The following is a 13,713-nucleotide window of genomic DNA, read 5'->3' as shown; positions in this document are numbered from 1 at the left end:
CCTCCTTAGCTTCCATGATCTGGCAAGATTGGGCTAGCCTGGCCTATCCAGGTCAGGCGAAACAGATTGCAGGGTGTAACACAATGCAGTCAAATAGCATCAGAGATCTAATCAGAAATGTGATAGGACTGGGGAAACCTGGGTTCAGATTCCTACTGTCATGAAGTTTATTGTATACGTTTGGGTGAGTCAGTCTTGTACGGATAAAATTGGAAAGGGAGAACTATGGGTGTTACCCTGAGCTCCTTGGAGGAAGGGCAGGATTAACATGTGATAATGTAGATTATTTGTGGGAGGCTTGCCAAGGGGCAGTAGAGTGTAAATTTAAATTTTAGTTTTATGGTTTTAATTGTTAATGTTTTATGGTTTTAATTTTATTAATATTGTAAACCACTTCAAGCTCCGTAGGAAGAAAGGGGGCAAATAAATATTTTAAATTAATAAATAAATGACTAGCATTTCAAAAATAGGTGCTCTCAATCAGGACACTGACAGTCATGTGTTGTGCAGCATTCCCAAAGCCCTATAGGAAACAGCAAGTTGATCACTTCATGGAACTTTCTTTCATCACTGTTGATCCCTTGCAGCCCACATGCCTGGCTGAGTTCAAACAGATCAAATCCATAAAGTGTTCACCTGCGGAGGAAAGCAGAGCCCTGCTGCAGCTCGGGCTTACTGGGAACCCCCAGGTAAGATGGAAATACTGCTTACAAGACAGAGGTCGGACTCTATCCAAGATACGGTCTGGTGCTTCTTATTCCTTATTTGGAAGGGTAAGGGATACACATAGCAATAACGGGAGGGGGGGGCGTGAGTTTCCCCCCTGCAATGATCAGCCAATTGGGAAAAAACAGATGACTCATCACCCACTTTTTATCCAATTAACTAATTGGTTAATTAAAGCAAAAGGCTGTAGTAGTTCATTAGCAGAATTCATGTTTTGCATGCAAAAGGCCCCAGATTGAAAACTGAGAAACTCAATCTACAGTCTCTCTAGTAAAAGAGCTGTGGAAACCATCCATATTTTCTTTTCCATTTCCTGACAAAGACGAAACAGGTATGCTCTTCACTCAAAGCCTTACCATTTTAAAAAATCTCCCTTGATGGACTTTTCAGTTGAAGATTTAGTTAAGTAACGTACTCATAATTAAATGAGCCAGTGAAAGATTGCAACCCTTGTTATTGCTAATGTTGAAATCCCACCTTTCTGTTATAATATCCAGATTAACTGACAGTTATAAGGTAAGGACGTATAAAAACAATTTTAAAAAATCAACAGAATAGTACAGCAGCGACCGCTTTACAAAAATCATCAAAACAGCAGCCAACAGGTAAAACTGCTGTTTGTAAAACTTCAGCTATATGTCAGATTGGTTTGACTCAATAAAGGAAGCCACAGCCTTCAGTTTGCAAGAGCTGAGCAGGGCTGTCAAGGATAGGACATTTTGGAGGACTTCCATTCATAGGGTCGCCATGAGTCGGAAGCGACTTGACGGCACTTAACACACACACACGTATGTCAGAACCAATAAAAGCCTTTAGAACAGATTAAAAATAAACAGGGTGGGGTTTGGAGAGGGAAGGGACTTCAATGCCATAGAGTCCAATTGCCAAAGCAGCCATTTTCTCCAGGGGAACTGATCTCTGTCTCCTGGAGATCAGTAGTGATAGCGGGAGATCTTCAGCCACCACCTGGGGGTTGGCAACCCTACTGACAGGGATAAGCAACATGTTTGCTTTGGATGATGTCTTTCTAGGCTTGACCCTGCAGGCCATGGCCACAAAGGGGGGGTGAGGGGAGGATCTTATCAAGCACCAGTTTGAACTGGGGGGGGGGGATAATAGATGCCAGGTGTGCTGCTCATGTTCCACAGGGACAGTTTGAACAGATCTGAACTTGGGAACATAATCTGCGTGCTCTCTTCATTCTGAAAAATCACACACTCCGTTCTTTTGCTGTCCGGCAGTCCCTGACGATCAAGACGTACTCCCTCGCTGAGGCAGAGAACATGGCCGACTTGATAGACGGCTACTGCAGGTTGCAGGGGGGCTTGGAGGACGGCTCCCTCATCATCCGACCCAACAGTGGTGAGCATCCTTCAGCATTTGTTTATTTATATCCCACCCACCCCCCAAAGAAGCTAACAAGGCAGAAAAAAATGCAACAGAAACAAGCAGGAAAAGGGAAGGGGAGACTTCTGAGTGTCAGCCAGTTAGAAGAAATTTGGGATGGCAGTTCTTCTATTTCCAGCCTGCATGCCAAACTTCATGTTTATATGCTCTAGATCTGTATATATTTTTTACGACGGGCCCAGTAAATGGATGCCATTGACTTAAGGAATTTTAGAAAAACAAGTTGTCAAGTATCAAATGTTGGCAATACAGAATACTGTTTCCAAAAATTAATTAATACGGTTTAAGGAATAGCAAAGGCTTTCCCACATTAAATTATAAAATTGAGATTAGGGGGGAAATAATAAAATTCACATATTTCCAATTTGGCCAAAATGTTGAATTCTTGTGCAGTTGTTTTGATTTTAGGTAGTGGTAGGCAGCTATCTAGGACAGCAATTTCATTTGGTAATGTTTCATTTGTAGCAGTGCCGGGGGGTGGGTGGGTTTCCACTGACATCCTTGCGTGGGGGGGTCTACTGTTCAGCCCAAGCAGCAAGGGGAAGGGAGTGAAAGTTAGGCAGAATATAGACAGGGCATCCCGTCACCAGCAGAATGAGACTGAATGTGCTACAACTGCAGAAGCCTCCTGAGAATGACAGTGAACTTTAAGTGCTCTCCTGACATACTTTTTCTTCCGCCTCCACAGAGAACAAGAGGATCAGCTTGCCCCAAGTCCCCATACAGTAAGTCAAATGGGTATAGCCCAGATCCATTCTTTGTTTGCCCATAGCCAGAGAAGAGTCCATAGGCAGGGAAGTAGGAAGACAATCCCCCACCTGGCCACCAAATCACATTCCTGGACGAATTTAGCTAAGAATCAGTGCTTTGATTCCCTGGAAATATTATTAGTAGAAAAATGGGCATCATTCACTGTCAAAGACAACCGTGGCCTCTCTAGTCTTGTAAGGCACAGTAACCATGTGGAACTTCTAGGTTCCAAAGTATTCATCTTCTGAGGTCCAGCTGCTGGAGGCAAACCAGAGGGGATAGCTGTTAGGGGAGGGGCTGTGGCTCAGTTTGTAGAGCATCTGCTTGGCACACAGAAGGTCCCAGGTTCAATCGTGGCATCTCCAGTTAAAGGGACTAGGCAAGAAGGTGATGTCAAATTCTTCTACCTGAGACCCCGGAGAGCCGCTGCTGGTCTGAGTAGACAATACTGACTTTGATGGACCAAGGGTCTGATTCAATATAAGGCAGTTTCATGTGTTCATGTGTACCTTCAGGCCTTATTTGAACTTCCTGGAGGCATCTGGCTGGCCACTGGTGGAAACAGGATACTGAGCTAATCTTTGGTCTCCTCCAGTGGGAGAGTTCTTATGCTCTTACATATCCCCAGACTTGCTCAAACTGTCTGCCTCCGCATTCTCCTATAGGGAAAGCCTCTGGAGAAACACATATGCCTATAGAAAGTGGAGAAAGATTCCCTTGTTTTGCATCAGTCTGTCCACAGAAGGGAGATCATCAGCTGTTGTTTTTTTTTTTTGGTAGAGATTGGAATTAGAGGATAGGGAAGGAGATGGGCAAATCCATATATGTATTCCTGTTTCTCTTTCTGCCCTCAGGCATATAGAGGAGAGAAGACAAATGCTGACAGAGAGCATTAGTGGAGGTGAGTTGGGGGTCTCCCCTTCTGCTATCTGGTTGATGGAATCAAGGTAGATGGTACTTGAAATGAATTCCAAATTGCAGAGAACTTCTGTCTGTCTCAGTAGCCAGACTAGGAGATTGTAGATAGGATACAGAGCAATTTTTGCTTGTGTGTACACATTTCTGATGTCTCATTATAACATCTATGGTCAAATAGGTGTTTTTTTTTTAAGGGCTTTAAAATCCTGCAAACCCTGTTTGCCCAGCAAAATAACAGCACAGAAAAATGACTGTATGTACCCTCTTCAACTCCCTGGGAAAAACAAATCCTTGTCTTTGTTAGATGTTAGTCCCACAGAGTGAGTGTCAATGGTATCAGTCTTTGCAGCCCCTTCGGGAGGGATCTGTAGCTCAGCAGAAGAACTCCTGCACTGTACACAGAAGGCCTCAGATTCAGTCCCCAGCATCTCTAGTTAATGGTGGTAGGGACTGGGAAGGATATTTCTCTACCTAAGATCCTGGACAGCTGCTGCTAGTCAGAGGAGACAATACTGAGCACCATGGACCAGTGATCATGACTCCATATAAGTATGCGGCCAATGGGTGTTTCAGAATCAGGCTTTGGGAGTTGCATGCTGACAAGCAGGCAAGGGGGCAGATCCTACCCCCGTCCTACCGCTCCACTGACCAAAATTTGGAGTCTTCCTCCAGCCTAAGGAGCCTTCCTCCAATTTAAATGGCTCTTCTGTTGGAGGAAGACTTCTTGAAATTCAGTTGCATCCACCCCACTAGAGAGGCAAATGTGAACCCTACAGAGTGTGACGCTCTCTGAACGAAAAGGAACAGAGAGGCTCCTCATTGTCACTTTCCTAGGGCATGGACCAGTCTTTCATAAGGCAATCTGTGGGACACATTGATGGCACTAGAGAAATAAATAAATGAGCCAGGGCTGTGTGAAAGCAAAGCTCTTGCTTTGCTGGAGAAGTCATGGCTCCATAGCCAAAGGCCAGCATGGTGTAGTGGTTAAGAGCAGTGGTTTGGAGCGGTGGACTCTGATCTGGAGAACTGGGTTTGCTTCCCCACTCCTCCACATGAGTGGTGGAGGCTAATCTGGTGAACTGGATTTGTTTCCCCACTCCTATATATGAAGCTAGCTGGGTGACCTTGGGCTGCTCACACTCTCTCAGCCCCACCTACCTCATAGGGTGTCTGTTGTGGGGAAGGGAAGGTGATTGTAAACCAGTTTGATTCTTGCTTAAGTGGTAGAGAAAGTTGGCATATAAAAACCAACTCTTCTTCTTCTTCTTCAAAATGGTTTTGCAAAGAGCAAGTCTCCCCTCTAGCATAGGAAGTTTTTATAGTGGTCCATTTCTACTATCCTTGCTCATCTTGCAGAAAGCATTGGGCAACTGTGCTAGACTCCTTTCCCCCCGCCCCCAAGTTTATATAAGACTAGAAAGACAAGAAGCACTCCGAGAAGAAGAGGAATCACAAGTACCCTGGTTTGGATTTGCAAGGTGACAAGGGTTAGCAACTGGCAGTCCTGTGGCCACTTTCAGCCCACTGACCCCAACTGCATGCATTCCCAGTTACCAATCCAAAAGCGGTACATAGATGAGAAACATCTGTATCAGGAGAACAGTAATCAGTTTGGAAGGGTGAGGAAGGGCCCCTTGACCTGCCACATCACATTCCTTGGGCCCTATGGCCCTCCAGTTAGAATAGCCACAGTAAATATTAAAACTTCCCAGTTGATTAAATTACTCAAAACTTCCCAGTTGATTAAATTATTCCATTGGCTAGCATGGTCTTGAGTTGCAAGAAAGAGCAATCCGGATGCAGATTAAGCTCTGTTTCTCATTAGTGAGGGATACCAGCGTATGTATTTGGAGTGGAAAGCTGGGGAGCAACGTAACCTGCAGTATCATAAAAGATGCTTAATATGAGACAAGATGTTGAAAGTGCTGCTTGGAGTGTTTTTGGTTAGTGAAAGGCAGTTGAAATGGCGCTCTTCCCCCCTAGATTCAGATATTTATGCTGAGATTCCAGATGAAGCATCCCGGCCCAAATCTGGAGGTAGGTGCAGTTCCCTTTTTAATATAACCCTGCACCCCTGTGTTATCAGTATAAACAGATGTGATGCCAGAGAGCCACTATTAGGATAGTCCAAGGTTTTTTTTTTGTTTTTTTAAAGGCTACTTGCAAGCCTGAAGCTGCTTCTTTGAAGAATGGGGGAGATTTCTGGTTTTGGGATGGTGTTATCAAACACCGTCCCCTGCTGCCTCTTCAGGGATTTAAAAGTCCCACCCAAGCTGGGTGGGGAAAAATACAGCCCCAAACACCTGAACCTGCCTTCCCTCCCCACTAAGAGCTAATTGCTGGTTTGAAAAGGTACTTTAAATCATACCTGCACCTGAAATGAGCACAAGACATCTGCATATGGGTTAACCTAGGCCTTTTATGCAGGGACATTTCACCACAGTCACCCCTGCCGTCTGCTTCAGGGCTTCCTTTTGATTATGCATGGCTTATCTGCCCATCAGATCCTGAAATGTCTCATGATGTTGACCAGTTAGCCCTACCAATACTGTAGCAACTCGCATTATTCCTGCCTTCATTAGGTGCGGTATAACCAGCTATGTAGAGTATATAACAGTGCTGCTTGAAATCATCTGAAGCAGGGAAGACGAGGTCCCCTTCCAGGCCCTTCTGAAGGAAAGCCCCCAAACCTGCTTGGCCCCTAAAGGTGACCAGCAAACCGCACATTATTCAAGGAGGAAGGTGGATGAGCCAGCCTTCAACAAAAGACTGAGATACATAGTGGGAAGTGGCTTAAAGAGCCATTTGCAGCAACTTACTTCATTGGCTCTTCCCCATGAGGCCATCAATGGTTCTAAGCAAGCCAATAATGTTCCCAGGCTTTCTCAAAAATTGGGACTGGCACAAACAGGGGGATGTAGTTGTGAATTTCCTGCATTGGGCAGGGGGTTGGACTAGATGACCCTGGTGGTTCCTTCCAACTCTATGATTCTATGATATAAAGCTTGAGCAGAAAAAAATGCAGAATCTATTTGTGGGCTCAGAAGGAGGCCCCAAACACCTCAGTTGCAATAGTGGCCCCGATGGTTTCTTTTCTTGCACAGCAACGCAGTACGTGATCTCTCGGGAAGATGTGCATCTGGGCCGGATCCTGGGAGAGGGCTTCTTTGGAGAGGTCTACGAAGGCATTTACACTAATGAGGTGAGTTCGGAGCAGATGGCACCCAGTATCAAAAAATGGTCCTGTTATGGGGGGAGGGGTGGACATTGCAGAGGGAGGCTGTGATTCATCCTCTAGGTCTAACAAGGAAGAATAACAAGTAAACAGCCTTTAAGTCTAGACCCTCTATCTTCTTGTCCCCCTTATTTGGTGGGAGGGGGCTAAGAGGCCAACCGAAATGATTAGTGTTTTGGAGCCCTAGGAGGAAAGGCTGTAAGATTGGAGCTTTTAGCTGCTCAGGAAAAAAAAAGACAACTAAGGCAGGGGGAGGCAGCTTCAGTAGAGTTTTGGAAGCGATGCCCGATGCAGAGCAAGTGGTTAGAGAGAGATTGTTCTCCTCCTCTCCAAACACCAGAGCCCAAGGTTGCTCAATAAAATTGATGGATCAGAAGAAAGGAAGTACTTCTTCACGCAGCACTCAATAAGCTTCTGGAACGTGCTGCCACAAAAATTGGTGATGGGTTCTGGGGACTGAAGAGATTCAGGGAAGACAAGATTTATCAGTGGCTGTCAGCCATGATAGCTAAAGGGGTTCTCCAAATTCAGAGGAGATATACCTCTGAAGACGAGCTTCAAAAGTGGGGAATTTTGTGGGTGTTGTGGAAGCCTGTGGTTGGTTGCTGTTGGCAATGGGGTGGCTGGCTGGCCTAGACAAAACTTTGGTTTGATCCTGTTCCTCTGCACCTGAAAATGAGACTGTGCAGCACTGGCCGAACAAAGGATTCCTCATCTCCAAGCATTCTCCAAAATAAGGCTGAATTTTAACAGAGACCAGCAAAATGTGCAGCCCCTTCTGCTCAACATCAGTTGACCTCATCTCCTTGGGTCTGCTTCTTGTTTCAGAATGGGGAGCGGATGGGCGTGGCTGTGAAGACCTGCAAAAAGGACTGCACCGCAGAAAATAAGGAGAAGTTCATGAGTGAAGCTAGTACGTAGGTGCCCTTCTGAAACTGGGATGAAACAATAGCACCCTGTCGCATCTGCAGCCCAAACAAGATGCCCAAGTGAGATGCTGTAGAATGCCCTTCATCTAGTTACACTAGATGAAGGGGAAGTCTCCAGTCTCCCACCTTTTGCAACAGCTTGCTTTGCCCCCACCCCCACCTGTGTCCCAAGGGGACAAGTGGATCCCCATGAACAACATAGGGAATTTAATAGGGGTTTGCAAATAATCTGAAAACATCCTCCCATTTTCTGCAAGTGGAAAAACAGAATAGGATCCAAATCATTGTTGACAATTGCTTTTCTAAAGGATATCTAGCCAAAAGAATGTGGAAGACTTTGTATTGCAGAGAAATGAATACAGCATATAGCAGACGGAATAGAGGCTTTGTCAATGTATAATAATAAATATAATTAATAAGGAGGAACCCTTGGACAATGACCCCTGGCTGTACACTACAGGTGTTATGCAAGCATGTCCTTTACTTGCATCTGAGAAAACCTGGAAAGTATAAAGTATGAATCAGGAATGTGCAGTTTTTCCTCGTTCTCTTCCTCCCCCCACCCCCAGAAATTAGCTCTGTGCTGCATTTCACTCCTCCCCTAATTCTGCTCTAGCTAGGAGAATTTCTAAAATTAACTCTGGAAACTCAACATGTGCAATGTTGCCACACTTTTCTGTTCTTTCAGTTCATTTGCATATTCTTTCTCTTCCTGCATTAATAAGGTGCTTGTGTGAACTGATGGAAGAATGCAAAAGAAAAAAGCAATCTTGACGTGATCATGTGTAGGGTAGCGTCAAGATATTCACATGCGCTCCTGCACCATTGTGCAAGAGTGCATATGTGCATCTTGAGGCTATCCTACACATGATCATATCAAGATGGATTAAAAAAATGCAAAAAAGCATACACCACACAAAAAGAATATCTAGTCATGTTGAAGGCAGCAGGAAAAGAGGAAGATCCAACATGATGGATTGACTCTATCAAGGAAGCCACGGCACTCAGTTTGCATGACCTGAGCAAGGCTGTTAACAATAGGATGTTTGTGTGTGTGTTAAATGCTGTCAAGTCGCTTCCGACTCATGGCAACCCTATGAATCAAAGTCCTCCAAAATGTCCTATCTTTGACAGCCTTGCTCAGATCTTGCAAATTGAGGGCTGTGGCTTCCTTTATTGAGTCAATCCATCTTTTGTTGGGTCTTCCTCTTTTCCTGCTGCCTTCAGTTTTTCCTAGCATGACTGTCCTTTCCAGTGACTCTTCTCTTCTCATAATGTGGCCAAAATACGATAGCCTCATTTTAGTCATTTTAGCTTCTAGGGTCAGTTCAGGCTTGATTTGATATATAACCCACTGATTTGTTTTTTTGGCAGTCCGCGGTATCCGTAACACTCTCCTCCAGCACCACATTTCAAAGGAATCTACTTTCTTCCTATCAGCTTTCTTCACTGTCCAGCTTTCACACCCATACATAGTAATAGGGAATATGATGGCATGAATTAAGAACATAAGAAAGGCCCTGCTGGATCAGACCAAGGCCCATCAAGTCCAGCAGTCTGTTCACACAGTGGCCAAACAGGTGCCTCCAGGAAGCCACAAACAAGACAACTGCAGCAACAGCATCCTGCCTGTGTTCCACCGCACCCAAAATAATAGGCATGCTCCTCTGATACTAGAGAGAATAGGTATGCAGCATGACTAGTATCCATTCTAACTAATAGCCATGAATACCCCTCTCCTCCATGAATATGTCCACTCCCCTCTTAAAGCCCTCCAAGCTGGCAGCTATCACCACATCCTGGGGCAGGGAGTTCCACAATTTAACTATAGTTTTGTGTGAAAAAATACTTCCTTATATCTGTTTTGAATCTCTCACCCTCCAGCTTTAGCAGATGACCCCGTGTTCTAGTATTATGGGAGAGGGAGAAAAACTTCTCCCTGTCCACTCTCTCCAAACCATGCATAATTTTATAGACCTCTATCATGTCTCCCCTCAGCTGCCTTCTTTCCAAGCTAAACAGCCCTAAGTGTCCTAACCGCTCCCCATAGGACAGTTGCTCTAGTCCCCTAATCATTTTGGTTTCTCTTTTCTGCACCTTCTCAAGCTCTGTAATATCCTTTTTTAGGTGTGGTGACCAGAACTGTACACAGTATTCCAATTGTGGTCTCACCATAGATTTTTACAAGGGCAGTAGGATATCAGCAGTTTTATTCTCTATTCCTTGTCTAATTATGGCCAGCATGGAATTTGCCTTTTATTAACTTGATCTTGGTTGCCAGTGACACATCCTTACACTTCAGAATCTTTTATAGCTCCTTCATGGCTGCCCTTACCAGTCTCAATCTCAATCCCAGTCTCAATAGGATGTTTGGAGGTCATTAATTAATAGGGTCGCCATAAATCATAAAGCAACCTGGCAGCACTCAACACACACGCAGAGTCATGTGTACAAGCACACTAAGATTGCTTTTTTGACAGTGTTTTTACAATAGGAATGAGCCCATCAGTAATGGAGAGGAGTGGGAAAGACACAGATGGACTGAAGGAAATGAAAACAGCAGCATATCCTGTATACTGTTAAAAACTGAGATTTAAAAATGTAATAATGGAAGATTCCTAATGCTCTTAAGAAACAAGACCTGGTAATTTGGAACTCCAAAATCCAGGGAGCGAGTCAGATGAGGAAAGCATCCCTAGCTTAAAGAAATGCAATGGAAGCGTGTGGGTGTTTGCATGCCCATAAGAACAGGGCAGGGGGCACGGGGTACAAACCTTACAGGCTAGGTTTGCTCAGGAAAGGGCAACCTTCTGAAATTCAATATGTTTTCTCAGTGCTGATGAAGAAGATGGACCACCCCCACATTGTGAAACTCATTGGGATCACAGAAGATGATCCAACATGGATTGTGATGGAGCTGTATCCTTATGGAGAGGTGAGGTACACACGTTTCATCATGCGCACAGGTGATGGAATTTGCTAGAATGGGGATGGAAGCCGGGTCGGATATTGCCTGGAGGAGCTCGGTGAAAACACCTGTTAGGCAAGGGGGGGGGGGAAATGGGATGCCTGAACAGAATCAGGTACCTGTTTTCTCCCCTTGCATAACAGGGGATCTGTGCTGTTAAATCTGACAGGGGCAACAATCTGTTTGGCAGTATGTAGGGCAAGAGGCCCATGTGTGCATCCAAATGCCTCCCTTCCTGCTGTAGTCTTTTGTCTTTTTTAAAATGGCAGATTTCCGCACAGAACATTTGAGTAATTTTCCTCAATCCAGTTAACTGGGTGCTAAATCCAGTTAACAGTGCAATCATATGCAGAGTTACTCTGGTAGAAATCCACCAAAGTCAATGGGCTTAGAGTAGGGAAGCTGCATTGGACTGAGCTGCTGCTGATATTGAGTTTCGTAGCTGTTGAAGTGTTGTGGCTTTCTCCCGAAGAATCTTTGGAATTGCAGTTTAACGAGAGTGCTGGCAATCTTGTTACTGATCCCCCCCCCCAATCCCCAGAACTATGATTCCCATGGTTCCCTGTAGAAAACAAATTGCTCTTTAAAAAAACAAAACTATAATATTAAGGGGGGGTCAGTAAATCGGATGCCTTTTATCCCTGGCTTGTGCAGGTTGTCCTAATTTCATTACTGGATTTTTCAAATAATTGGTCGTCTTTTTGGTATCTCAGAGGAGAACAGAGGGGAGGGAGCGTCCTTGGATGTGAGGTTTGGCAGGGAGAAGAATTTGGAGTCTAAGCCATCCCTGACTTGAGCTTTCCTCTCCCCACCGCAGCTGGGACACTACCTCGAGCAGAACAAGGCTTCTCTGAAAGTCCTCACCCTCATCCTGTATACCTTGCAGGTTGGCAAGGCCATGGCATACCTAGAGGCTATCAACTGTGTGCATAGGTACAATGACTCAGACATAGTGGGACTCTATGGGGTAGTTCATGGAGGCACCTTTCCATGTTTCCGAACAGGTGCAAAAAAGATCCCCCATAAACACCTCTCCACCATTATGGTGCTCCTAGAGTTATACAGAAACCCACAAGAGCTATATCCTTTAGAGACCCTGCATCTTGTGACGTAAACATACTTGGGGGTACCAGGAAATATGTTGACAGTGCTTGGGAAACCAAGACAGTTGCAATGTTGCAAGGCTGATGTTTGAGTGTTGGATCAGAGGGCAGGGTGACTTGTTTTTCCAGCACTGTGTACTAAAAGAGCAGTGGAAAAATGGACCTCAACCCACAAGAGCATCTAAGGCCCCGGCACTAGCCCCAATCTCCAGCATTACACACTGAGGGTGAACAAAATGGGTGTAGCGCCACTGGAGCACAAAGGCAGCCTGTGTGATGATATAAATCTAGAACCTCAACTTGGATGGGTGGTGATACTGGCAGTGGGTGATCATACTCGGGTACCCTTACTGCCACTCGCATCCCCGCTCATGTCTCTTGTCCCAGTGCTAGCCAACTCCCCAAGGGAAGACATGACCATCTCAATTTGTTATCTGCAGGGATATTGCTGTCAGGAACGTCCTGGTAGCTTCCCACGAATGTGTCAAGTTGGGAGATTTTGGCCTCTCACGATACATTGAGGATGATGAGTATTACAAAGGTAAGAAAGGGCCCAGTAAGGTGGGGGACAGAACTATATTTGAACATAATATATATAGAAAGTCCCTGGCTCATTCCCTGAAATCTTAAATTCACAGGATCCCAGGCAGATAGTGTAGGAGCAACTTCCTTCTGTGAGACTGGAGAGCCACTGCCAGTCAGAGAACACTCTACTAAGCTAGATGGTTTGATTCAGTAGAATCATTTTTTGTATATGTATAATGCTTTTCTACAGCTTAGGTATATTATATTTTGCAACCTGATTTAGAAATGTAAAATTATATTTATGGGATTATTTAGTACATTTTTTAAATCCCACCCTTCCTCCAAGGATCTCAGGGTGGTGTATATGGTTCTCCCGGTCTCTGTTTTCCCAGTACAAAACATTGGCAGGTGGATTCAGTTGAAAGAAAGTAACTGGCCCAAGATCACCAAGTGAGCTTCATGGTGCGCAGGAATTTGAACCTGAGTCTCCCAAAGACTAGTCCAGCATTCTAACTGTTTACATTACACTGGCTCTCACTTGCATTTGCTTATTCGTGGATGGCCCAATGCGTTTGGTCTCTTTGCCCAGGTTTGGTCTCTTTGCCACCTCCACATTCAAGGAAGTCCGAAGGCTGAGAAAAATCTCTGCAGAAGTCCTTGAAGTGCTGTAGGTAGTTGGGTTAGTTGGGCCAATAGTCTGACTCAATATAAAGCAGGTTCATGGATTTAGTCCGCATAATTCTGGGGAAAGATTTATGCAACCTAGAAGTGGAAATGGGGAAGAGGGCTGTTGCAAAGTGATTTAATAGAGCCAGAAATGAAAAATCTCATGGGGATGGCACAGAAGACTCTTGGTTGACGCACTGTGATCTCTTCTCCCCCCGCAACCCAGCTTCGGTGACTCGCCTGCCCATCAAGTGGATGGCACCTGAGTCGATCAACTTCCGCCGCTTCACCTCTGCCAGTGACGTGTGGATGTTTGGTGAGTGGAAACTCGGGTGGCATTTTCCCTTTCCTCTCATTCACACCCAGTTCTTGAAGGAAAATTGGCCAGCAGCAAAGGCAGGAGAACCCAAGCACATATCTGAGGGGCTGGGTCATGTTTAGACTCAGCTGAGGAACAGGCCCCCACGCAGGCCAGAGACAACAAGC

At 45.1% G+C, this 13,713-nt stretch overlaps 1 protein-coding gene across 1 annotated transcript in view; it reads left to right on the top strand.

The window, feature by feature from the left end:
• Positions 1–13,713, top strand: part of PTK2B (protein tyrosine kinase 2 beta) — a 47,749-nt gene that overhangs the window by 12,137 nt on the left and 21,899 nt on the right. Inside the window, exons 9-19 of the mRNA XM_056853694.1 lie at positions 588–689; positions 1,968–2,085; positions 2,822–2,858; positions 3,738–3,784; positions 5,785–5,838; positions 6,906–7,003; positions 7,865–7,949; positions 10,800–10,900; positions 11,751–11,866; positions 12,477–12,577; positions 13,454–13,543. Of these exons, the coding sequence (XP_056709672.1) occupies positions 588–689; positions 1,968–2,085; positions 2,822–2,858; positions 3,738–3,784; positions 5,785–5,838; positions 6,906–7,003; positions 7,865–7,949; positions 10,800–10,900; positions 11,751–11,866; positions 12,477–12,577; positions 13,454–13,543 (949 nt within the window). The remainder of the gene's footprint in view (positions 1–587; positions 690–1,967; positions 2,086–2,821; positions 2,859–3,737; positions 3,785–5,784; positions 5,839–6,905; positions 7,004–7,864; positions 7,950–10,799; positions 10,901–11,750; positions 11,867–12,476; positions 12,578–13,453; positions 13,544–13,713) is intronic.

This window comes from Euleptes europaea, chromosome 7 (assembly GCF_029931775.1).
Source record: "Euleptes europaea isolate rEulEur1 chromosome 7, rEulEur1.hap1, whole genome shotgun sequence".
Lineage (NCBI taxonomy): Eukaryota > Metazoa > Chordata > Lepidosauria > Squamata > Sphaerodactylidae > Euleptes > Euleptes europaea.
Note: the sequence above shows the minus strand (reverse complement) of the source record. Positions and strands in the feature narration are given on the sequence as shown.